The 22,664-nt window shown below is 39.2% G+C and overlaps 1 protein-coding gene across 4 annotated transcripts in view; it reads left to right on the top strand.

Annotated features, from left to right (window-relative positions):
* Positions 1-1,157: 1,157 nt before the first annotated feature.
* Positions 1,158-22,664, top strand: part of REV3L (REV3 like, DNA directed polymerase zeta catalytic subunit) — a 199,786-nt gene continuing 178,279 nt past the window's right edge. For 3 of the 4 annotated variants that reach the window (XR_008793971.1, XM_056125466.1, XM_056125465.1), the window contains exon 1: positions 1,158-1,670. Coding sequence is in view for 2 of the 4 variants with exons in the window: in XM_056125466.1 (XP_055981441.1) it covers positions 1,532-1,670 (139 nt within the window). In the remaining 2 variants the exon portion in view is untranslated. Of the gene's footprint in view, positions 1,671-12,147; positions 12,279-22,664 lie in introns of those variants that run through there. The other variant, XM_056125467.1, reaches the window with a different exon arrangement.

Below are 22,664 nucleotides of genomic sequence, written 5' to 3'. Positions count from 1 at the left end.
GAGGCGGCGGAGGAGGTGGGGACAGTCGGGGGTGTCAACAGAGCCGACAAGTCCGGGCAGATCCGCCACACGCCCGGGCAGGAACCTGAAGGGCCCCTGATTAGACACCGAGGCAAGGATATGCTAAAAGTGGGGGAAAAAAGGCGGGAGAAAAAAGACCGTGGGGGGAAATCCCACTGCACTGGATCTGCCAAACCCTGGCAAAACTGAGCGGAAGGGAGCGGGAATAAATCTCATTAAACGGCCGGGCGCAGACACTGCAGTGCCGGGGAAGAGGAGGAAGAGGAGGAGGAGGAGGAAGAGGAGGAGGAGGGGAAGAAGAAGTGGGGGGCGGCGGCTCCCCGCGCGGCACGTTCAGGAGACCGCGCCACAGCGGCCCTTTTATAGGCGGAAGCCCGCGCTCGCGCGCCCCGCCCCTCGCCCCGCCCCCTCGCCGGGGCGCAGCCTCCACCGCGTTACCTGAGAAGGGCCGGCCGCATCCGCGTCCGCGCTCCGCCCTCCCGCGAGGCCGCAGCAGCACGAGATCTGGCGCTCCCCCTTCCCCCAGCCCGCCCGCCCGCCCGCCAGCCAGCCGTCCTCCCGCGGGCGGGTTTTCTTACCTCGTGAAAAAGGCCGAACTTCCCGGTTGCCCCCGCCTCCCCTGCGGGGTGTGAAATGGCGGGCGGCAGGGCGGCCACGAGCACCCTGGCTCGGGCCCATTTTTTGCCGCCGAAGCCACCGGAACGGCCCCGGCCCCTCGCGTGCCCTCTCCGAGCCCATCCATGACATCGGCTTTCCCCCTGTCCCTCGGCACTGCCCCTCGCTGAGGTGGCCTTGCCCACCAGCCGAGTCATCGATTCCCCCCTCCCCCTCCCCACACACACACTCACAGACACACACCGCCCCAGGCGCGAGCCCCGCTATTCCGCAGCCCCCCACAACCCCCCCCGCGCTGCCTGCCCCCGGGACAAGGGAGAAAAAAAAAACTCTGTCCAGGGCCTGGTCTGGGGGGTCCCGCTAGGGGGTCCGTGGGCACGCTCCCCTCCCCCGATTCGCCCACCCGCCCCCCGCCTGTCCCCTCCCCCACCGCCTCCCCGCCCTCCCTCCGCCTCACACACGCTACCCCCGTCTCCCCTCCCCCAGTGGTTGCGTCCGTGACATCATCATCATGGCAACAAGAGCTGCAGCCTGGGACCGAGGAGCCCGTGTGATTCCCGGCGGCGGCGGCAGTGGCGGCAGCACCAGCACCGACGGAAGCGCGCGGGCGTCTCTCCTGGTGCCCCTCGCCGGGTGCTCCTGAGGAGGTGGCAGCAGCCGTGCCCGCCGCGCCCCGCCCGCCGCCGTGTCTGTGTGTGTGTGTGTGTGTGTGTGTGTGTGTGTGTGAGAGTGTGTGAGTGAGTGAGTGTGTGAGGGGAGGGGGCGCAGCCGCCGCCGCCGCCGCCGCCGTGGGGCCGCCGCTGCGGAAGGAGCCGCCGCCGTCGCCGCCGCCGCCGCTTGCCGCTGCCGCTGCCGGGCCGCCAGAGAAGAGGAGGCGGTGGCGGCGGCGGCGAACATGTTTTCTGTGAGAATAGTGACCGCCGACTACTACATGGCCAGCCCGCTGCAGGGGCTGGATATCTGCCAGTCGCCCCTCACCCAAGCCCCTGTCAAGAAGGTCCCGGTGGTGCGGGTCTTCGGCGCGACCCCGGCAGGTAAGCGGGCGCGGGAACGGAGGCGGCGGGACGCCCGGGCAGCTCTCCCCGCCGCGCACTCGCGCGCACGCCCCCGGCCCTCGGTGGGTTGCTGCCGCGTCTCTCTCTTCCCCCCTCCGGCCCCCCTTTCGCCTTTTCCTCCGGTGCGTGACAAGAGGCAAAAAAAAAAAAAAAAAAGAAAAAAGAAAAAGTGGGTCCGCCGCGCGAGCTTGGCGCCCCTGGCCCGCCAGCGGGCGGCGCGTGTTTACACTGCGCGCGGCTGCCGAGCGCGGGCTTCGCTCTCCCGGGTCGCGATCCCGGCTGGGAGGGCGAATGCGGGCGGCGGGGCCCCGGGGGCGCGGGGCTCGGGTCGCTCGCGGGCGAACCCCCCTACTGTTCTGTGTGCGCCCGTGTGGAGCCGGCTTTTGCAAAGAGGCAGAAGGGGAAGTGTCAGCTCCGTTGTCCATCGCGCCCCCTCGCCGCATCCGGAGGTGCAGCGGGCTGGAGACCGGCGCGGGGTGGCAGTGGTGGTGGTGGTGGTGGTGGGTGGGTGGGTGGGTGGATGGATGGATGGATGGATGGATGGATGGATGTGGGGCAGCTTTTCTTTCTCATTCGAGTGAGCGGGTTAGGTTCTGCCGAGGGAGTGGGTCGTGGTTGCAGCTGCGTGTTTCTTGCCGGAGGCACCGGGCACAGCATCCCCGGGTTTGCTGGGCTTGTGTGCGGCCATATAGAAGTAGAAAACGCGCGTTTCTGTAGCCCGGCGTCAAAGCGCCCGGCATAGCGGGGCTAATTTCTTCGGGATCCCAAGTGAAACCCAGTAACACACTTAAAAATAAAGAAGAAAGAAAGAAACGCTCCACGGGGGGGAGGGGGGCTTGGGGGGGGGGGCTGTAGGTCAGCGTCTGAAATATTTACATAGGCAAACAAAACCAAACCTACCGTATTTGAAGCACGAGGAGGTTGGGGAGATAGCCCTGACAAGCTACGTTCTCAAAAACTCTCTCGGGAATTTGTAACACGAATAGGATAGCTGCCAGATTTACTAGGTGATTTGAATTGTTTTGCTTTTCAGCACGCTTTGAGCTGCCGACGTGAAAAGCTAAAACTGAGCCTCAGAAAAGGATGCTTTTACGTCTAGCTCTGTATTGCCCTATGGGATTTTAGATAGCATTTCCCACTTGATGCTCTTGCCCTAATCACCATTCATCTTATTACTACGGTCTGTTTCTGTGGACTCAGATAGCAATAGGGTTTTCCCAAACACAGGCACTTATTCCTAGCAGTTGCCTTTTAACGTGAATTCTCTTTGTTAAAAATTTCAGTGGTGTTAGTGAGATTTGTGGACTATGTCTTATTTTTTTTATGGTGATAAAGGTTTAGTTATTGGACCTTGTGAAATGGAAGAGTTAGAGTGCTGTTAAAAATTTGTTTCAAGTGTAACACGTGAAACGTTGGAGACTGGAAAACAGAAGCAATAACACGTTTGAAAGCCAGATCTTTTGCCCTTTTAATACAGTAGTGGTGCTACCATTGTTTCTAATTGGAATGTCAGAGTACTAAATAATACTGTTTGTTCTCACATCAGGTGCAGAGAACAAGTAAGATAGTGACGTTGATATAAATAATACTCTTCAATCAGATTTCCAGACTATAAGCAGTGGTGTGCTAATAGTGATATGCTAGTATAAGCTTTATACTGCTATTTCTGTATATTAGTTTGTATGCTTTTAGTTACTTTATACATAGTTTTATACTTCTCCCTTTGTACAGCTGTTACATCTGACTGGTTTTTTAAGCAGTTTTTATAAAATAGTTTTATTTGTGGGCATTAATGGATTTTATGAGCTAGTAGTAATTATGTGATCAAGTGTTAAAAAACAAAGGTCGTGAAATACTTTTATATCATGTTAGTGATGTTTTTACATATAAAAAAGATGTAAATTATTCTAAGAAATACATATTTTTTTCTCTTCTAGGTATCTTAGATTACTAGCCCTCTTCCCCCCTTTTAAAGAAAGCAGAACAAAACTATCTTTTAAAAATATGCCTTTAAATGTATAATTTTAATGATTAAAGTTTTTGTTGATACATTTAAAGTTATAAAATTTAATTACAAAGAACCCAAATTTCAAGCTGTTAAGGAATTTCATATCCACTAGTGATGAATATAATTCACAGTTTGAAATAAAAAATTTTGTTTTTTCAGCTTGAGAAAAAAATTGAATTCACTGGCATGTATTTAGTGTGCAGCTAATCAAGCCATCATATTTAGTAGTTAGAAACTGCTAGTAAAATTAAGCTAATTGAATGTAAACAAAAATTGTAAGATTATTTAAATCTGAATTCTATATGCAAGTAAAATGACTCCTTTCAAAATAAAATAAAACTTGAAAATAAGAGATTAGTTTTATTTTAAAAAAAGTGCTAAAATTTTCCAGTCTTATAAAGTGCAAACTTTCCTATAAATTAATGAAAACAATAACACAAACCTATTAAGTAATTTATTGTAAGTAATCACATTTGATTCTTCATTCTTTATCTTGGTTTGGAGAAAAGGTTTTTAAAACTAGGTTTGCTTTACAACTGAAAAATGGAATTTTCTTTTAGTGAACTTTTCAGAATTGTAAGATCTTACCTGATTGGTTTAAAATATTTTTACTAGTTAGGTTTTATAATTTTAGGAAAAGTGTTTTTCTGCTTTAGAAAACAATTCAGCTGAATTCTGATTGCCCTATGTTTTAAAAGCATAGTTTCAGTAATTTATGAAATCGAATACTTTAATAGCACTCACTCAGGTTTTAAGCTGGCAAAATATGAAAAGTGAAAAAAGTGACATTCAAATTTGAATGTAAATTCTCATGGACTAATACTTTGCTGGTTGAAGGTATTGTTTCCTGAATGAATCCACGTAAATTTTCTTCATAAGTAATGAAATTGCCTTTTTAAAAATATCTTTTCTTTCAACAATTTCTAAAACATTGAACCTTGTTTTGACTTATACAGATAATGAGAAATAATTAACATTTTGACAACTTGTTTTAATAGAGAGAAATAGGGTTTTAAAGAACCTAAAGGATAGGACAGTATCTTTTCGTTAGATTTAAATAGGGATGTGACTACTTTGGGAATTCATTTCAAAGAAAATCCTAAGATTTCATTGTGAAGACAGGAATCAGGTGAACCTAGGAAGCAGTCCAATTTTCCTATCCCACTTGCTTGCTTGATATAACTCACAGCAAGTTGAGCGTAGACAGCTAGCGTTCTCAGTTTTCTCAGCACCAGGTTAAACAGAATTATCCTTTCAAAAAGCTTCCCTGCTGAGATGCTGAGTAGGAGTAAATAGAAGAGTGTGAGTGAGATGTTCACAAAGCAAGTAATTAAACAAAGTAGGCCAAACAGACTATAGAGGGAGCTGCTTGTCTTTAATATTGCTATAAGGAACTCTGCCAATTCCCCCTTAATTCCCTTCAGCTTGTGAAAACTTTATTTATTTATTTATTTTTTCTTGTGAAAATTTTAGAATCTCCTAGATGCTAACTTCTACACATGCAATCCGTTTTTTATAAGAAATTTATTATTTTTAATGTTTTCAAAAGTTTTATAATTTATAAAGATAATTTTTAAATCTATGAAGTATCTTAATATTTCACTCCTACGGGTAAGTTTGTAAATTATTAAATAAGTTTGAGGGCCAGAGAGATAGTAGCAGGGATTTGGGTGCTTTCCTTACTTGCTGCCAGCCCTGATTTGATGCATACCTGGCAGTCTGCCACCCCTATCCCCTTGCATCCCAAATGGTCTCACCAGCACTGCCAGGGGTTATTCCTGAGTTTAGAGCCCTGAGCACCCTAGGTGTGGTTCCAAAACAAACAAACACACAAAAAAAAAAATAAATTTGAGCTGAGTACAATTTGAAAATCAAGACTCAGTGATATGAAAGAAAAAATTTATTTGAAAAAAAAAACTTATTTTTTTACCACATCCAGTGATGTTTAGGGCTTACTCCTGGCTCTGTGCTCAGGGTTATTCCTGGCCAACTTGGGGACCATTTAGGGTAGGGGCATTGAACCTGGGTTGGCTATGTGTAAGGCAAGTGCTCTACCCACTTTACTATTGCTCTGGCCCTGAAAAGACATTTGAAAAAACATTTGAGGCTAGACAGCTTTAACAGGCTGAGAGTACACTTTTGCACATGACAACCCCTGGTTTAGTCCCTGGCACACATGATCTCTAGAGCACCACCTGGAGCAACACATGAGCCCCTCGACCCTCCCAAAAAAAGTAGAAAAGAGAAGAGAAAGTGGAAAGAAAAATAGATGATTAACATTTTGTTGAAAACATCAATAACTCAGATTTTAAATAAGTTTTCTAATACAAGTTTTGTTCTTTTTTCTTTTTTTTTGTCAGAGCTAGGATCAAATTCAGGATCTCACACATGGAAGGCATAAACCACTGAGCCACATCCTCAGCCCTTTTTTGCTAAAGGAATTAGATATATTTTAACATCATCGATCTATTAGGTATAGTTATTAGAAATATCTTTCCATAGCGTTACAGAGATGATGTGACTTATTACTTTTAATATATTGGTCACTTTATTCTGGAAATTAAAGGCCTACTGGGTAGCAAATCTTGTTTTTAAATTAAATTTTTTGGCTATTTGATTTAGAAACATTCAGCAAATCAGAAGCTTAAGCAGGAGCTCCTCGTAAATCTGAACTGATTTGATGAGAATAGAATCAGGTAACAGTGACTCAGTTCTTCCAGGTTTCAGAATCTGCTAAACATTTTTTAAGGTCCTGTCCTAAGAAAAACTTTTAATCTTCCACAGCTTACAATATAGTAGACATGTCAAAAGTAATTGAATGTATTAGAAATGTGTATAAGATAAAATTAGGACTCAAAGGACACATTCAGTGATTGTTCAGTGGGCAAAAAGGGGAGTCAGGGAAGGCTTCATGAAGGAAATATGAATTACATCATTTTGAAGGAACTTTACAAAGCTTTTTAAATTCTGATAGAGGAACAGAAGATAATTCATTAATTAAGAGAATATGTCTCAACAGGGCAGCTTGGCAATATCAATAGAAAAATACAAAATCAGAATACGTGAAATGTAATTTTTATCTGTCCCAATATTTCTAGTTTTAGGGACTTTATGAATATAAATCTTTTGGGAGAAAAATCTTTATTTTGAGTCATCCACTTCTTTTCATTATCCATCACCACTCTAGTCTAAACCATAGCATTTTTGGATGCTTTTACCATAGAAGCCTCCTAATCTTGGCCAACCCCAATCCATTCTGTTCCCTTCTAATCTGTTTTTCATACTGTAATTAGAGGGATCTTTTAAAAATGTAAACCTTATTATAACACCCTATTACTTGATATGCTTCTGTAGATTTCCATTGCCTTTAGGATAAGGACACAGCTACATTTCTTAGTGGTGGCTGGCATCACTGTCTTACAAGGTCTTGTGTAGTCTGGCCCTTACCTTTCTATCTACTCATGGTTGAGGCATTTTCTTCTTGCCTTATTCTTTGTGTTCCAGCCATGATGGCCTGATTTCAGTGCCGTATTCTTGCCATGGACCCTCTTACAATGAGGCCTTTGTACCTGCTGTTCCCTCTGCCTAGAATGTTTTTCCTTATGCTTCACCTAAACTCCAATATGTCTTTCCTAAGAGAAGCCTTCCTTATCATAGACTCTCAAAGCTCCATAAATGTTCCTTCATAGTATTTTCTATAGTTGTAATTCTATATATTTAGAAGATTATTTTTTTCCCCGAATAACCTCCATAAATGCTGGTTATGTGTTCCATTTTTGCTTACCATTATACAGTTAATGCTTATTGCTCTGCTTGAAATGTAAGCATTTTTGCAAGAATTTATCAATAGGTGAGAGTTACCAGAGAGTTATCAGAGAGAAAATAAATATTTAACAAGTGGGAAATGGTCACATACATTACCATGTTCTATAGCAGAATATTTGTCGTTAATGTCATGTTTTAGAAGAACAATATGGGAAAATTATGTCAGAAATTAAGTGAAAAGTCAACTTACTGTACTCATTTATTAAAAATAAAGGGGAAATATATGAAAGTATGTAGTCTATCTCTGGAGGATGTATTTTTTATTTTTCAGATTTTATGCAGAAAACATGTATTGGTTTTATGATTTGAAAAGAACACTCCAAAATTAAGGAAAAGCTGACTTTCCTTATGGTACAGAAATATAGTAAAAAAAAATTAAGGTTCTATTGGGTTCCAAACTAAAAACTAAACAAATGAATCATTACATAATGGTAGTATTGAATTTCACTACATAAATTCAGTGTTGGAGAAACAAAATTATTTTTACATTAAACTAAACCAGTGATTTATGGTTTAACTATGCCTATATATGTATAAACTGATTTTAATTTTGAAATGTTTTGAAAAGTAGCTTGACAGTAAAACAGCAGAGACCAGAAATGGACTCAAGTACATACAAAAACTTAATAGAGGTTAATGGATGCTGTCTTTACCTATGAGTAGGGAAAAGAATAATTATTTAGTAAGTAGTATTATCTGGGAAACGAAGTCAAAAAGTTTATATTTGAAAACTTGTGATGATTATTATTAATATAACCTAGAAATTTCAAATGAAGTATGAAATAGAACTAAAGTCAGAATACTAACTTTATAACATAAAAATTAGATTTCCTTAGAGAAAAAAATCATAAAGCTAAGAGACTGATAAAACTTATTGTTACACTTTTTTAAAAGGACTAAATTCCTTTTAATATACAAAAAAGCTCCCAGAAAATAATTTAGTAGAAACTCAGAGGCCTATGACTCAGTGTTCATACTTTGCATGGAGGAGCCGCAGGTTCGATCCACATCACAATATGGTTCCCTTTTTGCTCTACTAGGAATAGTACTTAAGCACTGCCTTTTGTGACCCCAAAATGAGGGGGGGGGGAATGAACAAGAACAAAAATCGAGTAAAATAATTTACATGAAAAGATGTTTTCATAAATTTCATAATGAAGATGAAAATTAAAACTGTAATACCCTGTTGATCACATCAATTTAGCAAAGATTTCATAGTATAATTTGGGAAAAATTATACTATGGAAGGGGGAAATGGGTGTTCTCATACTTTGCTGGTGGGATTTTAAAGTACTTCTGTGGAAAGCTATCTGGAAATTAAAAATTAAATGCACATATATTTTGATCTGGCAACTTTATTCTCAGTTTTAGATATTTCAGATATATGTCAAATGACTATGTAAGGTATTTATGGCATCATCATTTGTCATTGCAAAAGATTGAAAGCAACCCAAACATAAATCAATAGAGTACTTAGGTAAATTATGATTATTCTGTGGAACTTTGGGTAGCCCTTAAAAATAACGAGATAAAGCTATGTGTGCTGCTGTTGTGCTATGTCTAAGGTACAATAAAAGAAAAATAGTAGGACCCAAGACTAAATGTATGCTATACATTTGGTTTAAAAAAGGTGTGTGTGTGTCCATGTGTACCATGTGGAGTTTGGTACTGTACTGTACTGTACTGTACTGTACTGTACTGGGAACTCGTGGCCTAAAACCTGGTTGCTTAAACTGGGGATTGCAACCCCATATGGGATCATACTGGGTCACAAATTTTAAAAATATTGTTCCTGAATGTATTATTTATCATCAGTAAATGTTTGATTTGTATACATGTTTTATATGCCTGTCTATTGGGGGTGGGGGTTGGTATGTTCAAGTAAAAATCTATGGCAAAAAAGGGGTAGGGGAGTAGGAAACATTTAAGAAGTCCTGGTCTACATAACAAAGGTGAGAGACTAACATTTTTAGTGTGCTCATTTATAATTTTTGACCATTTTTACCAGTTACCATAATACCTTATCAGAGTTAATTCTTTAATTAAAAATTTTAAAATTAAAGTGATGTTTACAGGGAGTGGTAAAAAGAACAGAAAGAAAAGGCCATAGTGTAAATAGTTGCCCAATAATTACTGCAGTACTTTAAGTTTTGTTAAAGATCATGCAATTCAGAACTTCTAGTTCATATTGGTTGGCTCACTGGGGAGGATGGTCTTGTAAAATTATGTCGGAGGAAGGCTGTGGGGTTCCTTTAAGCAAATAGCATGTAACTGTTCCTTTACTTGTAACTGCTCTATTAAGTGTATTAAAGAAAGTGCTTTCTTTCTTGAAATCTATTTCTGGGCCTAGTGTGTGTATCTCCCTCTTGCTAGAAATGGGATTATAGATAGAGCTGCCTTTGGAATTTGTGTTCTGGATGTTTGAAGCGCATGTTCAAGAGGTGTAAGGTACAGGCCACTGATGAGAGTACAGAATAGGGATATTGTCTTGAGTGGTCCAACTCTGGGATTGAATCTCTTGTTTTTAGCCTGTACTGGTTCCTCCTAGCCACATGTATTTGATGTGCCACTGACTTTGCTGCAAGGTGACTGCTTAATAGTACATGTATGTTCTGCAAAAATGAAGCTATAATTGTTTCTTTGAAATACTGTTCCTGATGTTTAAAAAAAAAACTGGATTTTAAATGCATTTGTGCTTTACAAACTTCATTTAGTTATAAATTTTTCTCAAGTACTATGTTGGTGTCTCCAAATGTTTTTATATTGCTCAGAATGAAGAGTTAGGAAATACTGTTTTAATCAATTCCCCTCATGTATAGGAAGAAAGCCAAAGGTCAAGAATTTGTTGAGTCTAATGGATAGTATGGATGGGACTGGCTATAAAAATTGTGAATCTTGACACTCTTACTACTTCCTACTGCTCCGCCAAACCTGAGGGAAAATTGGAGGAAGGCATTGATAATTGAAAGATGTTAATACAGAGAAACTTCACATGTAAATTTAGAAATCTTAAAAGGGCCTACTGTACCCAGTAGTGCTTAGAATCTTCCTGTAAAATAGGTTATAGTAGGACATACTTGAGGTGATTGTAGCTATCTCATGTAAGAAAGTAATAAATATTAGGAATTTAGGACAAATATAAACAAGCATCGATACTTGAACTGTAAGCTTACAGTTTTCCGAAGAGAAAGATTATTGGGAGACCTTTTAAATTCTCCTATATTCTTTCTCTGGGTTTTACTTTTGATAGGGTTAAAATTTGTTCTTTAAAAAATAATAGACTTGGATTAAATACACTTAAAAGTTATTGTCATTTGGGGCTAGAGAGATAGTACAGTGGTTAGGTATATGCCTTGAGCCCAGCTGACCTGGCTTCAATCCCTGGCACCCCATGTGGTCCCCTTCAGGAGTAAGCCCTGAACACAACTGAGTATGACTCCCCTGCCCCCCCAACCCAAGATTCCAAAGATACAAGAAATATTAAAATATGGGATGAATATAGGCTGGTATATCGAGTTGCCATTTTAATACTACAATGATGCTAAATAAGAGGAAATGATAGGAGTTAAGGAATGGTGAAATTTGGGTAACACTGTGTTATGGTATTGCTTCCAGGTAAGATATACAGAAAAGATAGAAGCAGGCATAAATTAAAAAACTCTACTATCCTTACATAATATGACTGCATGAGTGGTGGCAGGGTATGGAAGGGGATAGGGAGTGGAGGCTTCATCCACACTTACTGGTTCTAGGGATCACACACCTGGTGGTTTTAGGGGAACCATATATGGTGTCAGCGATTCACACCAGAGTTACCTACATATAAGGCACCTTGCTTCCTGTACTACCTCTTCAACCCTAAAATGGATGCAATTTTAACACGAGTACAAATTAGAAGTAAAAGTAATACACTCTTAGTGACAGTCTCTTTATCCTTTTAGTATGGAGTTATTATTGTTTGTTTCACTTTTCTAAGTTTTCCGGATCATCTGTGTTTCTTCCAGTTCTGTCAGTTTTTTTTAATATTTTATTTTTTTGAACAAAAAATTTGTTTAATTTGTATTGGGAAACTGGACTCTTCTGCAACAGAAGTGGAATACATGCATAATAAAGTAAATTCTGAGGAAAAAAGGATCACAGTTAACATTTGAAAATGTTTTTGTTTGGTTTTTGGACTTTCTGGGTCCAACTCTTATTTTCTTTTTAATTGATCGTTGTGGGAAATACTACGGATTTGAGGACAATTTCCTTAGGGGAAGTTACTTAGTTTTATTTGGGTTGAGAGATCATTTACTATATAAATAATACAAATAATAAAAGAAAGCATGTTACCTCAAAAATGCTTGTGTAATATATAACAGTACAATAAGAATTTTCCATTTTCTTTAATTTATTATAATTACCAAGGAAGTATAACAAGAATTAAAAGAAATCTCTAATTTTGCATATATATTTACACTTCAAAGTACTTTCTATATTAAATTAGGTTTTGTTTGAGATGGTGAAATGAAAAACTTTGTAAGTAAAAATACATGTTGATATGTGAAAAAAATGTAAAGTTAAAACATGTTGGCATACTCCTAGTTTCTCAGAACAAGAAAATGACTAATCTAAATTTCATTTCAGAATAAAAAGCAAGACAAGCCACATAAAAGCAACCTAAAAATTAAACTGTCATCATATTATTTGTTTTAAAACTATGGAATAATATATCTGAGGAAGATTTCTCTCAAAATTGTTTTTCTCAATTTCAAGTAAGTAATTTATTTTGGTTAATATATTGGGAATGAGGGGGGTGGGGGTGAATATTTGCATTGAAATTGGTAAATCCTTCTATACAATAACTCAAATAATCAGCGTTTTTAAAAACTTTCAGTGACTCTTCTACCCATTTCCTAAAAACCATTCCCTTGGTTTCCCGCAAACCTTACATATTAATGTCAAAAGACTTAGATATACTGAGATTTTTTTTTCTCTAGAAGTAGTCAGATAACACTATCCTTTTGTATCTTCAGCTACCGGCGTATCTTCCATACTGTCCAATAACCCTCAGCAAGTGACCTTACTTCTATGAACCTTAATTGTTTCTTTGTAAAATGAGTTTTAGTATTGCTGCCTCATTGGAATTTGATTAAATAAGAAAATGAACAAATGTCTGGCATATATAATAACAAATTACATTTTTGCCCTTTATACTAGTTATGTTCTTTATCCTTTTATCTTCAAAACTGTGCCACATTAGCTTATATGTACTCATCATTCTTCACAGTGTTTCAATGAAATTGAAATTAAAATAATGGAATTTTTGTAGCACTTATTTACTCATAATAAGACAAACTAAAATTCTACACATTGTTATATAAAACTTTATAAGGCTTTAGTCACTCCCTATAGGCTAGGTAATTATTTGTTTTAACACATAGCTGGAGCTGCCAGGTATTGTCAGGTGGCTAGGGGACCATTCATGATGCTCAGGTTCAGTGGTGCTTGGAAGGTCATGTGGTACCAGGGATCAAATTCAGGGCCCTCATGCCAGCCCTTAAAGCTATGTCCTTAAATTTGAATTCTTTTAATTAATTTTGGGGGGTGAGTGCTACACTGGCTGTGCTAAGGGCTTCCTCCTGGCTCTGCTAAGGGATCATTCCTGGTGGGCTCAGTGGACCATATGGGATGTCGGGATCAAACCTGTATGGGCCACATGTAAGGCAAATTGCCCTATCTGTTGTGTTATCTCTGTGGCCTTCCAAATTTGAATTCTTTATAAATATGTACCCATGCCCAATTTTTTCTATTTTAACTGTTGGTGTGTGTGCGCACACCTGTATGGCATGTGTGTGTATATTTGTGTACTTAGACAGATAAGTGTCCAAGCCTGATTTTGACTTGAAAAGGAACAGTGTTAAGCCATTAATCAAGTAGTGACTACAGTTTACAGTGCTGCAAATTTGGCTAGGTCCATTTCTCATGAAAGAACCTTCTTTTCCAAAAATGAACATGTCGAAAGTGTGTATATGCCTGAGATCACAGTAAAGGTGACAATAGAATTTATTGTCTTTTTTTTACCTTTTGTGAATTTATAGCATGCACAAAAACTTTGCTTTATAAACCTATTTAGGATTTTGTAAATATGTACTGTTACTTCTCAGAGTTTTTGTTTTTTCACTATATTTTTCTATGTATATTCTCAGATTTTTATTTTTAATAATGTCTTAATTTTTTAGTGAAGTCCTTTAAATTTCAAATTAATTTTGATAAATCACACCTTGTTTGGTGATTTAAAGCTTTAAAAATAGGAGCTAGTTATTTCAAAACAATTTACATAATTTTATTAAATGAAATATTATACTTTATTGTGAGAAGGTTAGGCCATATCCAGCAGTATTCAGACATAGTATTCCTGACTCTGTGCTCAGGAATGACCCTTTGTGATGCTGGGAAAACATATGTGGTACCAGGGATTTCAGCCCAGATCAGTAGAATGTAAGGCAAGTATCTTAACACCTGTGCTATCTCTCCCACTCTTATAGGCCACTTATTGAGTCCTTACTTTGTGACTTCTTCTAAATGTATAGTCCTCATAATAATTCTAATTCAGGTAATGTTTCTGTTTTGCAGATGAGGAAATGACGCATGGAGATGTTGTTTAAATTTCACATAAATTTATTAATTTTTTGGTGAGGATTAAAATGAAGGAATATGTATTAGCCATTACCTGCCTAAAAAGAGGAGCAAAATCTTGATGTATATCTCTTAACTTTTCTAGTATTTAATAATAGCCAATATTGAGATAGCATAGTAATCATAAATATTTTTCTGGCACTTTTTTAAAGTAGGGTATTATACCCTGGTACTCTTCAATGACTTATTATTTTTCTTTAACAGTATTGAGTATTCTCAAATTATATTTTCATTTGGGCTGAATTTTTTGTGTATGTGGTTATAAGATGATAGAACTTTGTGAAGTAATTCAATGTAAAATATTTTTAAAGTTGATTAATTGAACAAGTAGTATATGAGCATATATTTTCATGGTAAAATTTAAGAGAAGAATCAAATTTTTTGTTTTTGGCCACTCCCAGCATTGCTCAGGGTTACTCCTAGATCCATGCAGGAATCACTCCTGGCAGGCTCTGGGGAACCATATGGGGGATCAGGGATTGAACCTGGATCTGCCGCTTACAAGGCAAAACACCCTACCTATTGTGCTATTGCTCTGGGCACAAAAAATTTTAAATTTATTTTCCCACTTTTAAATAGTTTTTGCATAGCATACTTCCCCCAGAACTTACTGATGTAAAAGCGATAGCCATTTGTTATAACCCATTTTTCTGGAATGGGCCTTTTTCTGTTGTTGAGCAATCAGTTCTTCAGTCATTTGGAGGTTGGTTGATCCAGTGTTGGCAGTTGGCTTTGGAGGTAGAAGTGCATGTATCTCTGGTAGGCCAGCCTTAATTTGGAGATAGTAGGGTTTTTAGGAGCAGCAAATGGAAATATGCTCCATATATTTTCCCTATCCTATGGCTAAAACAAATCACATGCCAAATCTGAAGTCAGAAATGGTTTCCTGAGTGTATAGCAGTTAACCACTATTCCTGGGCCAACTGAATTTTCAGGAAACATTCTGGTTGTGTGTCAAGTTATTTCCCTGTTCTTGAAAAGTGTAGTGTTTTTGTAAGAAATTTATTCAACAGTTCAAATTCAGTGAATTCATTGATCTTGTTTCATCTCACCTACATCATATCTCTGTCATCCGTGGCCCATATTTACTAAATGAATAATTTACTTAAGCACCTGTACTTAGCAGATGGAGCTTGACTACTCTGTTCGTCATCCAACATTCTTTATCTTGACTACCTCTGCTTCATTAAATTAATAGAATTCAGTTAAAAAGACAGTTATAATAATTGGTGGTGGGGTGAGTCTTTCAAGTCATTTTCGGGTGCTTGAGGACACTTCTGAGTCAACTAGGCAGGTTTGTTAAATGCTAGGACTTGAGAGAGTAATGATGCTTGGACCCTGTGGTGCCAGGAACCACCAGGGTCACCCTGACAGTGTTTGGGGGCTTGTAGGGAGGGCTACACCTGGAAATGTAAGGGGTGGCCATTTGGGTCTGTGGCTCCAACCAAGTTGTACGCATGAAATGCATGTGCTCTAACCACTGTATTAGTTCTTCTAACAGCTTTTTTTTTTTAATTACCAATAGCTTACAACAGGCCGAGTATGGTACATTTATGGTTTGTTACATTTATATGGCACATTAAAAAAATGTTTACGAAGGACTGTGGATAGGGTGCCAGCCTTGCATACAGTTTACTTGGATTTTATCTCCAGCACCACATATGATTCCCCAAGTCTTCCAGACATGATTTCTGACAGCTGAGCCAGGAATAAGCTCTGAGCATCACCTGGCGTGGCCCAGAGGAGGAAAAAAGTTTGCAACAATTTAATCCAGTGACAGAAATTGTATTGGTATTCCCATCAGCAGTATGTTACGTTTCCTTTATCTGTACTAAGATAATGTTCTAAAATGAATTCATTTTGAATGAGTGAAAGCCATTTGCTCCAACTGCTTAAGTACCATTTATATTTTCTTTTCAGTGTACTGCTTGTTTATTTTTTGATTCTTGATTTTGTGCTCATTGATTACAAGGACCTCTTCATATATTAGGGAAATTGATTTCCCTGCTGTTGTACTATCTCCTCAGTCCTTGTTGTTTTGACTTTTTTTTAAAAAAAAAAATTTAAACTTTAGGTGTTTTTTATTAAGATATCATGACTTACAAAGTTATTCATAATTGATTTTTAAGCATACTATATTCCAGCACCAGTTCCACTACTAGTGTCTCACTTTCCCTTCCCCCACTCCCTATTTTGAGTCTTATCTGCTTGTGTGTGTTGGATGAAATATATACATATAAATATAGTGGTTTAATTGATTCTTTAAACCCTATTTCTTAAATTGTGGGCTGAGACTCCATGTATAGTTACATGAGTTTAAAATACGTTTGTTTTAAGATCAGTTTATGATTTATTAGATATTTGATTTGCACTCTTATATACTGTATAGCCTTAAAAATTTTCTTTCTTTTTTTTTTTTTTTTTTTTTTTTTTTTTTGCTTCTTGGGTCACATCCAGCAATGCACAGGAGTTACTCCTGGCTCTTTCACTCAGGAATTACTCCTGGTGGTGCTTGGGGGACCATATGGGATGCTGGGAATACGAACCAGGGTCGGCTACATGCAAGGCAAACGCCCTACCCGCTGTGCTATTGCTCCAGCCCCCAAATTTTCTTGATTAAAAGGGTCAAGAGTATGAAAAGTTTTAAGTCCTGCTCTAAACCATATATAATCCTTAACCTGTTCCGTCAACCTTTACATAATTAACTGTGGCTAGATTAGGTTAGCATTTACCTACTCTGTGGTTCACATAGAAGAAAGACTCTGACTTTTCTAAAAAAAAATAGCAATAATACTATCCACTAATCAAATATTCTAAACATTAATAAGCTTATGGGGGACTAGGAAGAGAGTAGCAGAGAGGCATTTCTTACATCATATATAACACTAAATTGTGAAGTACTTTGACTTTTTCTCATGATTTCGGTATTAAACAAAGGTTAGAAACTGAAAAGGTTGTTTGCTTAATGTTTTGAGTCATTGTAATTTTAAAAAGTTTTAAAGTTTAATTGTATATAATTTTCTTTTGTATATAAAAGAAAATACTATACAGAAACATTTTCTTTGTATATAATTTTATTCTCCATCCAAAAAGTAAAAATCAAAACCCATACTAAACAGCAACTTACTTTGGAGGGGCTGCAGGGATAGTACGGCAGGTGGTGCATTTGTCTTGCTCTCCACTGATTCAAGTTTGATCCCCCGGCATCCTGTATGGTCCCCTAAAAGTACTGCCAGTACTAACTCCTGAAGCAAAACCAGAAGTAACTCCTGAGCATCACAAGGTGTGACCCAGAAAGCCAAAAAATAACCCCACCACACACACACACACCCATGAAAGACCCCAACAACTTATTTTTGTTTGTTTTGAGGTCTTACTTGGTTATATTCGTAGACCATGTGCTGTGATTAAAGTGGTCTTTCAATATAAAAAGTATGTGCTTCAGTTCTTTCAGCTATCTCTCTGATCCCAGAAATGATTTTAAGTAATATATGTATATATAGTGGTGGGTGCAGTGAACATTATAAAGGTTCTATATATAAAATTTATGGTATCATAAACCAATGGTAAGTTTATAATTTTTTTTTTGGCTTTTTGGGTCACACCCAGAGATGCTCCGGGGTTACTCTGACTCTTCATTCAAGAATTACTCCTAGTGGTGCTCAGGGGACCATATGGAATTCTGGGGATAGAACCCGGGTGGGCCGCATGTGAGGCAAATGCCCTCCCCACTGTACTATCATTCCGGCCCTGAAATTTTTTTTAAACATTTTTATTTTTTAAATTTTATTTATTTAATTTTTATTAGTGAAACACCATGAGGTACAGTTGTAGATTTACAAATTTTTGTGCTTGCGTTTCAATTATACAATGATCAAACATCCATCCCTCCACCAGTGCCCATTTTCCACCACCACGGGTCCCAGTATCCCTCCCATCCCCCAACCCCCCCCCCGTCCCACCCTCCTTCTGTTGCAGGGTATTCCCTTTTGTTCTCTTTCTCCTTTTGGGTGTTATGGTTTTCAAAAGAGGCATTGAGTGGGAATCATGTTTGGTCTATTGTTTACTGGAGGATCCTCCCAACACCCTTTATTTGGTGCTCCTTTCTCTATCTGAGCTCCCTTTTTCCTTAGAATGTGTGGCTGGCCTCCAAGCCATGGAGCAAAACTCCTGTTACTAATCTCGTCCACTCTTGGGTGTTAATCTCCTATTTTGTTACTTTATGTTCCCCAGATGAACGCAATCTTTCTATGTCTATCCCTCTCTTTCTGACTCATTTCGCTTAGCATGATACTTTCAATGTAGTACCACTTGTATGTAAATTTTATGACTTCATCTTTTCTAACAGCTACATAGTACTCCATTGTGTAGATATACCAAAGTTTCTTTAACTAGTCATCTGTTCTCGGGCACTCAGGTTTTTTCCAGATTCTAGCTATTGTAAAGAGTGCTGTAATGAACAAACAAGTGCAGATGTCACTTCGACTATACTTTTTTGCCTCTCTGGGATCTATTCCCAGGAGTGGTATTCCTGCGTCAAATGGGAGCTCAGTTTCTAATTTTTTGAGAATCATCCATACTGTTTTCCAGAAGGGCTGAACCAGTCGGCATTCCCACCAGCAGTGAAGGAGGGTCCCTTTCTCGCCACATCTGCACCAGCACCAATTGCTTTTGTTCTTTTGGATGTGAGGCCCCGAAATTTTTAATTAAAAAAAATACCGAAATGAGTCATAATGATAGAATTTATGTATAAAACACTTTTGTGTAGCAGTCTCTTTTAGACTTTTAGTACTCTTGGCTTCCCAAATTAATTTTTAAGATTAATAGTTTTAAATTTCCTTCTACAATTTTTTTAGCTGTGTTTCAAATTTCAATAGATCATTGTCAACTCAATTTTTTTATTAATTTGATTTGTACTTGAATTCTGGTTTTGATTTTTTTTTTTTGGATGATCTCAGATAACATCTCCAGCTAGTATATTTCAGGAGATACACATGTTGGTTACTTTTCTGATGCCTGGTGTAAGTGAAAATGAATTTTTGTTTATTTTTGTGTTCATGACAGTGACTCAATATGGTATTCTTGTTAATTCTTTCTCAGTATGGTATTCTTGTTAATTTTTTCTCAGTATGGTATTCTTGTTAATTCTTTTCCTTAAAAAATTATTTCCTGGTCATGCTGTTCTTGTTCCTTCTCTTCTTCCTCCTTGCCTTTCTTCTCCTTTTCTTCCTTTTCTTCCATACCCAGCAATGCCCATGGGCTACTCCCAACTTAGAGCTTAGGAGTCATTCCCAGCATTGTTCAAGGAACTATGTGTTGCTGGGTTTCTGGAACACCAAGCATATGCACTAGCTCTTTGAACTATCTTCCCGGGTGTTTAAAAAGTTAAAAATAATATTCTAGGCTAGAGCTATAGTACAGCATGTAGGGTGTTTGTCTTACATGCGATTGACCAGGGTTTGATCTCTGGGCATCATTATGTGCCTCTCCATAGAATGCTCAGAGTGATCCCTGAGCACTGCCAGGTATGCCCGCCCGCCCCAAGTACTAAAAACTATTCTGTTGTCATTTAGTTTTCACTAGAGAAAATAAAATACCTTTTGATGTAGAGATGTTGGTGTTTTTGTTTGGGTGTTTCTTCTATAAAAATAGTGCTTATTGTTTCCATTACATTTTTAATGCTATATATGTATTAGATAAATATATAAATATATTATTTATATATTTATCATATATAAATAATATGTATATATGTATTATTTTTTGTTTTTGGACTACATCCTAGGACTGCTCCTGATTCAGTCCTTGGGTTGCTCCCATTGTGCTCTTGGGAACCTTGCAATCCCAGATAGCAAATTTGGGCCTCCTTCATGCTTTGCATGCGTTTGATCCTTTGTGCTCTCTGTAGATCCATATGTTTTGTATTTTTAAAGAAATACTTGGGGCTGGAGCAATAGTACAGTGGGCAGGGCACTTCCCTTGCAGGCAGCTTACCCGGGTTTGATCTACCACAGCCTGTATTGTGCCCCACCCCCACCCCCACAGCCCTAGCAGCAGTAAGTCTGAGTGCAGAGCAAGGAGTAGCCCCTGAGCACTGCCAGTGTGATACCCCAACCCTTCCCCCCAATTACCTATTATCAAGGCTCACTAGAACTCGATTGGCAAGTCTGAGTCCCCAAATTCAGATTTGAGTGCTGTTAGCCCATATGCAGACAGCCCCTCTTATCTAAGGATTCTCAGTGAGTGTGGAGGAAACAAAACCTAAACAAAATATAACAAAACATTACCCTACACTAAGCCTATTTTTATAAAGGTGCTTCAGTGATAGATCATCAGTTTGGAGTGCTTTCCTGCCCTTCAGGATTGAGCCTGATACTCTAATACTTCATTGCCTGCATACCTTCTGACCCTTCTCCACCCAGTTCTTCCCAACAGACTTGGGAGTCCTTGTAGCCTTCCACCTTGGAAGTCCTGGTGGTCATCAGCATTGCAGGGCTTCACATTAAAACTGGCTTGTTCTGTCTACTAATTGTTGCTAGGAGTGACCTTTGGTACTTCCAGCTCTGCTGAAGGGGTATCCTCAAAATTCTCATTATCTTTGGATTGAATTTCTTTTTTTATCATCCCTCTTATTTTTTTTAACTTTCTCTTTTCTTATTCTCAGTGAACAATTTTCTTTTTAATAATACTCGTAATTTTTTCTAGAAAACTCATTTTTCTTTTTCATCTTCAATGTGGATTTTGATCTTGTTGATGTTTATATTCCTTTTCTCTCTAGTTTCTCAGAGTTTCATTTATAAGTCTGTAATACATGGCTTTTATTTCTTTTATTTCATGTGTTTTATACCTTGTAGTCTTTCTAACTGATCATCTTTTGAAAATAGTTCACGGACACTTAATTTTCTTGTATCTTATTGAGAACACATAACAGGTAGTTTCTGCATTCTCCAGTTTCTTAATGTTATCACAGATTCTTTTTGTTTTCTTTTGGGGCCATACCTGGAGGTACTCAGGGTTTATTCTTACCTCTATGCTCAGGGATTACATCTGGTGGTGCTTAGGAGACTATAATTCATTGCTGGGGATTTGAACTGTGATTGTCCCTATGGAAGGCAAGTGTTTTAACCCCTATACTATCTCTGTTAGAGTCTTTGTGTATGTGTGTGTGCGTGTGCATGTGGGTGTGTGTAAATTTTCTTTTTTTGAATTACTGTGATTATAGAGTTACAAAGTTATTCATAATTGAGTGTTAGGTGTACAATGCTCCAACACCAATCCCTTCAGCAGTGTCTCCTACCCTCCACCAATGTCCCCAGTTCCCCTCCCACTGCCCCCACCCCCACCTCTGTGGCAGGCACTATGCCCCTCCCCTGCCCCCTTTTAGGCACTCTGATTTACCTTACTCCTATGTCACTTCTTTTCAACACATAGTCCTGGTCCACAGTGACCATTTCCCTCTATCATTGTCGTAGTGGTCCCTTCCCGACCTATTCCACCTCCCCCCACCTCCAAGCTTTCTACTCAGGACTGCCTCTCTGGCTGTTCGCTTCTATTGCCTTTGGACATTCTTATTTCCCTACTGTGCTTCTTTGTATCCTAAATATGAATGAAGTCAGATCTGTGTCAGTCCCCTTCCCTCTTATTCATTTCGTTCAGCATGATTCTCTCCAGATTCATCCAAGTATTAGGAAATGACATGACTTCATTTTTGCTTATGGCCAAACAGTATTCCATTGACTGTATGTACCATAGTTTCTTTATCCTGTTATACGTTCTTGACTGGAGAACTGGGCTGGAGTGATAGCACAGCAGGTAAGGCGTTTGCCTTGTACACGGCTGACGTGGCCACCCCGGGTTTGATTCTTCCGCCCCTCTCGGAGAGCCCGGCAAGCTACCGAGAGTATCTTGCTTGCACGGCAAAGCCTGGCAAGTTACCCATGATGTATTCAATATGTCAAAAACGGTAACAAGTCTCACAATTTGTTGTGAGACCTTACTGGTGCCTGCTCGAGCAAATTGATGAACAATGGGAGGACAGTGCTACAGTGCTATGTTCTTGACCATTTGGTTTGTTTCCAGATTTTGACTATAGTGAATAGTACTGCAATAAAAATAGGTGTGCTGATATCTTTTTTTGCATTGTATTTTGGGGTCCTTGGGGAATATTCCCAGGAGTGGAATTACTGGGTCATATGGAAGGTCAGTGCATAATTCTTTGCGGAATGTCCATATTGTCTTCTAAAGGGACTGAACCAGTCAATGTTTCTACTGGCAGTGAATGAGAGTTCTTTTCCTACCCCCCTCATCCATGCCCACACTGGTGGTGGTTCTTTGTATTCTGGTCATAGTTTCCTTTGAGGTATAGAAGCTTCCAAATTTAATGCAGTACATTTATCTGTGCTTCCACTTAACCTGGTCAGTGGTATTTCATCCCTAAAGATGCCTCTAACTTCAGTGTCATG

Source organism: Sorex fumeus, unplaced genomic scaffold (assembly GCF_029834395.1).
Source record: "Sorex fumeus unplaced genomic scaffold, SorFum_2.1 ptg000054l, whole genome shotgun sequence".
Lineage (NCBI taxonomy): Eukaryota > Metazoa > Chordata > Mammalia > Eulipotyphla > Soricidae > Sorex > Sorex fumeus.
This window is presented reverse-complemented; position numbering and strand designations above follow the sequence as displayed.